Source organism: Octopus bimaculoides, chromosome 1 (assembly GCF_001194135.2).
Source record: "Octopus bimaculoides isolate UCB-OBI-ISO-001 chromosome 1, ASM119413v2, whole genome shotgun sequence".
Lineage (NCBI taxonomy): Eukaryota > Metazoa > Mollusca > Cephalopoda > Octopoda > Octopodidae > Octopus > Octopus bimaculoides.
The window spans coordinates 25,189,207-25,195,775 of record NC_068981.1 but is presented as its reverse complement, the minus strand read 5'-3'; the positions used below and the strand labels follow the sequence as shown (position 1 = coordinate 25,195,775).

Sequence of the window (6,569 nt, the reverse complement as noted above, 5' to 3'; positions counted from 1 at the left end):
GTGTGTGTGTGTGTGTGTGTGTGTGTGTGTGTGTGTGTGTGTGTGTGTGTGTGTGTGTGTGAATATGCGAGTAAAGAAAGAGTGACGCTGCGTCTAGCGCAGTTATATATTATAAATTGATTAATATGTACACTTATAATTAAATAACATACTGTTATTTAGATAATGATATAGTTAACAATATGCTAACAATTTTAATTCATTACATAGTAATGACTTGGGATTTCATTGAACATATTTATGATTATGAAATATAAAACAGTTGCATATATTAAAGGTATTAACAAAATATAAGAAATAACACAATGACCACATAGTGGTTTACTTAAAGATTCATAAAATTATGAATGACATTTGCGTTACACGCATTTCAAAACGGTAGGCTGGCGTTTTTACGACTCGTAAACTTGGTCATTTTTTGCCAGAAATGATATCGACTTTCTTTGCACACACACAGGCTGTGGCTATTTGAATCACACTTGGTCTATACGCATACAATCCATCAACACATTCACCTGTACGTTTCAGGACAGTCGTTTTAGAATATACTGTTACACATTGGTGATTTTCGTCAGAGTCTAGACAGTATCTACAGCGACATATCGCTTCAGTACGTGATGGAGGGAAAACTGATGGATCATGGATAATTTTAAGATACCAAGGGCAGGTTGAACGTTCGCGGACGATATTAATAGAAACCAGAGATGTTGGAAAAGTTCTATCCCCATCGGTTTGTGGTCGCTGGTTACTTCCTGCTGGAGCCATTTCAGCTGGTAGAAAAAACTTATTGCCAATGGATGCACCGGACAATCTGTTGTAATGTACTATCAAGTTCGTTGGTATTTTACATTTGGTCTGCATTGGTGCCGAAGATACAGTCAAGATAAAGTTGAGGAGAAAGTAGTTTAGAAACTGTGAAAAGAAATCATATTAATAAAGTGGTGTTTTTTTACTTTCAAAATGATATATATTTGTCCGAATAAATACATTTAAGATAATTTATTTTCAACATATATATATATATATATATATATATATATATATCAGTTTACGAACAATAATATTACTGTTGTTTATTTTATAGAGTTGAATATATAACTTTCGATAAAGTTTTAAATGAAAAGCAATTTAAAGTGTTGAAGAGAGCTTGGGGATGACATAATATACAATGAGCTAGTGTACGATACTTTCTTTTTCTTTTTTCTTTTGTTTGTTAATAATAAGTAAAGCCATTGTCATTATGAAGGTAAGAGAGAACGAAGCGAGAGAAACGAAGTGAGAGAAACAAGATAGTTTTATAACAAAAGCATTAAGAGTGGTAGTAGGCAGATATATACTGTGTGAATTCGCAGGTCGACACTCCTAATTTCGTCAAAATGTGTTTATGTAAGTATAAGGTAGTTACATTTAAACTGAGAAAAGGTGCACTACAAACTGTGCAAATCTGCTGAAGATAACAAAGACACTACTGAAATTACATGTTTTAATGGTTTCTTTATAAATTAGTGTTGCAGTGCTGAAGTATTGTCATCATGAATTTGCAAGACTGGTCCTTTCTCGGAGCTCTGCAAAGTATTCTCCTTATATCGGCTTCATGGTGTACTTCCTTCTTGTAGTCCTACATTGTACACCATTTCACCTAGTCCCCTTTAACAATTTTTCACACAAATTCCTCCAGTCACCACTCTTTTTACAGCAAATGAAAAATGCAGTTGCGATATTATTGTTAGCTTTTATTATCATGCATATCACTGAATAAATTTCTTTGGCGTATCGAGAAAAAATTCGAAATGTTTTCCGACAAATTGTATGACAGTTTATAATATCACAAAACCTTCTCGTCTTATCCGTCCCACTAAAACCCTTTCCTCTGTTTTCCTCTGTTCTCCTCTGTTTTCCTCTGTTCCAGGAGTGATCACTCCTGCTCTATTTTTTACTGCGACTTCGTGTTTTTGTTGGATTAAGAAATTTCAAGTGGTTCAGAATTTGTGCAGTGGCCCCCAGATTTTAGCGTTCTTGGCTGTCGTTTACGTAGTCTAATATGTCGCACTGATCATGTGTATGTATATGTTTATTTACTGTTACAAATACAGACACTCAAAGATTTATTTTCATATTTGCAGGTTAGAGAAATGGATTCGATATTAATAATAAAATTTGAAAACCTTTAAATTTTATGTATATCAACTTTGTCTTACAAATATGCATTAAATTGAAATATCTTGTTACATTGTTTGTATATTCAATCCATATATACAATATACAACATTATTTGACATATGAATTACTTATTGTGGATATTTCGACAATGGAATTGATGTAATTGCGTAATAATTAACATTGGAAATATTCACGCCAAATATTGTGGCGTGTATTGTTTGCTTCCACCATATCTCAGACTCAACATTTACTATTCGTACTGAAGTTAGAACAAAACCAAATTCATATTACATAATATTTTGAATATTACTGTACGAGATCATATATGCTCATCTAATATTGACAAGTTATGGGAGGATAGAGTATTCATAAAATGTGCATGATCGGTCTAAATCTGCCTAGTTAATGATTTTGGCGTGGTTTGGTTTTGTCTTTTTTTACTGCAAATATCACTCTTCGTACTAAAATATGACTTTTCGAACACCTTGCCCGTTCTATCAACGAATATTTAGACGGTATGTTTGTGTTTGTTTAAGTATACCTATATGTATGTATGTATGTATGTATGTATGTATGTATATATGTATGTATATATGTATGTATGTATGTATGTATGTATGCATGTATGTGTGTGTGTGTGTATGTATGTATGTATGTATACATGTATGTGTGACAAGTTATTCTTAGTGCTACGGATAACATGTAACTAATCTAGCACTACTTGTTGCATGGAAAAACCGTCCATGACAAAACCAGCAACACTACAAAGCCTGTCAAAGGAAGATTCAGTAGAGTCAACGGCCATCCAATAGTTGGGTGTAAGAGACACCTAGTCTTTGCTTAGATATCTCTCTAGAAGGAAACCTTCGATGTAGCACCTACGACTTCGTTTTTTAGCACTAATGTCAACCAGTTTTGTTTCGTTTACTGGGGAGGAGTTTATGTTGTTCATAGATTGAAATTGGTCCTATCCAAGGCCTTTCCTAACTTTAAAAAGCTTAAGGCACAGGTGTTGCTTAATTTTCAACATATCAGTTAATATCTCTATTATGAATGCATTCAGTGGTTGGCCGCAACCGAAACAGAAAAACACTCAATGAAAAATTCCGTGTTACAATGAAGCCAGATATCAACGTAAATGGTAAGCTTTCTAATCACATGGTTGTTACATCTCTGCAAAAGTGTTCAAGTTCCTAACAAGACTTAAAAATCACATATAGTGAGCTTACGGAAGGCCTACCACTATTTCATGAGAAAGAAGGGCAGGAATTACGTGGGGTTTTTTTTCTTTCATTTTTTTCCATAATTCCATGTTTCATACAACGGCAATTAAGATTCTGAAAGAATAATTTTTTCTCAGAGTTTTTGCCCGCTTCCTATTTTTGTACTTGTTTTTGCTCCTCAGAAGATAGAGATAGCTATTCTGAAACTCCGCCGCATTTCTAATGAATCGTAAATAATTAAAATTTTATATATTTAACAAATTATATTTATAGTTTTATTTTCTCTAGGAGCAGTCTAACTGCCCTACCCTGATGAATACACATTTATAAATAAGGGTGACACAAATAATAACATATAGACTTGTATTTCTCTCTCTCTATCTCTTTCTCTCTCTCTCTCTCTTTCTCTCTCTCTCTCTCTCTCTCTCTCTCTCACACACACACACACACACACACACATATAATTATGTATCAGATAATACTTACTTGAAATGACTTCATTATGCAGCTTGTTGACTCAGGAGTGGAAAAGATGACAACTAAGTAATTTTACATAAGATACCTGAGTACCTTTCAATGCAGTTTGCGTTTAACTGCCCTGGTTTAACCGAGATATATCACACTTGATACCTGTCATGGAAACTCTTACATTTCACGTAAGTAATGAGTTATAAAAGAAGAGAAGTAAAATGAGAACTATTACTTATGGTGAGTTAAAGAAAGCAAATGGTTACACTGAATTAGTTTCATAATTCATGAACTTATATAACCTACAGGGTTGCTGGGTGGCGCTTGAACCAGGATGTATTTTACAATTTTTTTGTGATTGGTGCTTATTCATTTGATCTATAAGTCGTGGGTGTGAGAATGTCAGTTTAATATCTATACACAGGTATTGGGAACGGAAAATAGGTCTTCCTTTCATTTCTATTTAAAGACGCGTGCAGCTTTGTTTGTTTGTGTGTATGTGTGTCTGTGTATCTGTGTGTTTCTGTGTCTGTGTCTGTGTGCGCACGCGTATGTGTTTGTGTGCGTGTATTTACATTCAATAATTCAGTCGTTTAAAGTGTAACGGCTATAGATTTTACTCTCTCCAAAGGAATAAACAAAATGTCTGAACAATTGTTAAGAAATGACTTCAAGTGATCATATTTTACAACCCTCTCTAACTTGCAATGTGTAGCATGCATTATAACACCAAAATATTTCCTAAGCAGAACATTATAACATATATTCACAAGTATATGCTACTGTATAGAATTTGTTATTTAACAACTCTCAGAATAGTTACTAAATTCATATCGACTTATTTATGAAGTAATATATAAACTGCTTGAAAAAGTATACTTCCTTCTAACTACACTGTTGTTCTATGGAGCCCATATAAGTGTAACTAGCAAGTGCCCAATAGCTTCTTATAACTGTAGAAATTATTTCATAACAAAAGTAAAACACGTTGGGAAGTCGGTCTTAGCACAGTTCTGGTTTGCTTATAATTTTAAAGTGTTTTTCAACTTGGGTTGTTGCATCGTATTGGAATAATTTTTATCATGCAAAATGGGGGTGCGATGTGGAGCACTTAATATTCCAAGGAGTCGTGATATTTCTGAGAAATACAACATTTAAACTAGATAAGACAGTTAGCTGGCAGAATGGTTACCACGCCGGATAAAATGCGTAGAGACATTTCGTCCGTCTTTACATTCTGAATTTAAATTCCGCCGAGGAATTTCTGGGGTCGATATCAGTTGAGTACTGAGATCGATGTAATCAACTTACCCCTGTTACGTAGTTGCTAACTTTGTGCCAAAATTTGCGACTAATATCTAAAAGGGATGTAATATATACATATATTTTAAATACTTTTTCAAAAACTTTTTGTCACATCGGTGAGTAGAAACATGGCCTATGATGTACCAAGGTCCAACATAATTTTGTAGTCACAACGATCATTTAACAAAGAGGGTAACTAGTTCGCGCAAATATCTAAAAGGCTGTAGATACATGAATAATGATATAGCATAAGAACATACAAATAATGGGAGAAAAAAGGCATCGGAGGGGCGATGCATACCCTGTGCGTACACAAGGATAAAATAAAATTTAATTTGATAAATATATTCTCAGACGAATTCATACTTCAACAAGAGGACATCAAGAATAATTTCTTCTGCTTATCATTTACGCATATATAACAAAAGAAAAAGAAATATTTTGATTCACCCCTTCTGCCAAAATTTAATGAATTCGACCCACACACCCAATGAGTATTTCTGCAGAATTTAAGGAAAATCTGTTCAGCTGTTTTCCAGTAATTTTGCAAACACACAGACAAACAGACGAAGACGAGCGCCTACAATACCCTACTTCGCTTACGCGCGCAAGGTATTAAAACATAACTCAGAATTAAACCCCTCCATGACCAAAATAATCTGGAGTTATTTATTTATCGTTTGAACTGTCGTTTTCCTTTCCTCTCTTTCTTTCTCTCTTTCTGTTTCTCTTTCTCTCTCTCTCTCTCTCTCTCTCTATTTATCTATCTATCTTTCTTTCTTTCTTTCTCTCTATCTCTGTCTGTCTATCTCTCTCTCTCCTTCTCCCCTCTCTCTCTCTCCTATGATAGTAAAAGAAGGCACTTGAAAGATGGGGATGTTACTTGATCATTTAAAAATATTATTCTTTTATTCTCTCTCACCCGTTTTATCCATTATACTGCAACCAAACTAGAACACTACTTCCCGGCACTTTACGAAGCGGACATTATATCACCACTGCCACGCCTATGCCTAGGTAAAGGTTTTTCCTCACATACTTCCTTGTTATCCATATATGGGCAATAGTTTGTAATAATTTTCCATATTCAGTTGTTATATATATTATATTGTATTATGTAATATGTGATAATCATGCAAATATATATATATAAATGAAGGTATATATTAAGTTAGATATAATTATATAATTATATACATACATGTATACGTGAGTATTTATTACTGTAGATACTACTTTTGTATTTATATGTGGATGTGTGTGTGTATTTGTATATTTATGCAAACACTTGTATGTATGTGTATGTATATGTTTTGTTTTCTGCTGATACTTATGTATGTGGGGATATATATATGTGTATGTGGGTATGTATGTATGTGTATGTGTATGTGTGTATGTATGTATATATATATA

The 6,569-nt window shown here is 33.6% G+C and overlaps 1 protein-coding gene across 1 annotated transcript; it reads right to left on the bottom strand.

The window, feature by feature from the left end:
- Positions 1-6: 6 nt before the first annotated feature.
- Positions 7-4,132, bottom strand: LOC106868547 (interleukin 17-like protein). Its single transcript, XM_014913853.2, has 2 exons — positions 3,870-4,132; positions 7-912 (listed from the first exon to the last, which is right to left on the bottom strand). Exons 1-2 carry the CDS (start codon positions 3,882-3,884, stop codon positions 412-414), a joined length of 516 nt encoding a protein of 171 aa, XP_014769339.1. The 5' UTR covers positions 3,885-4,132; the 3' UTR covers positions 7-411.
- Positions 4,133-6,569: the final 2,437 nt, after the last annotated feature.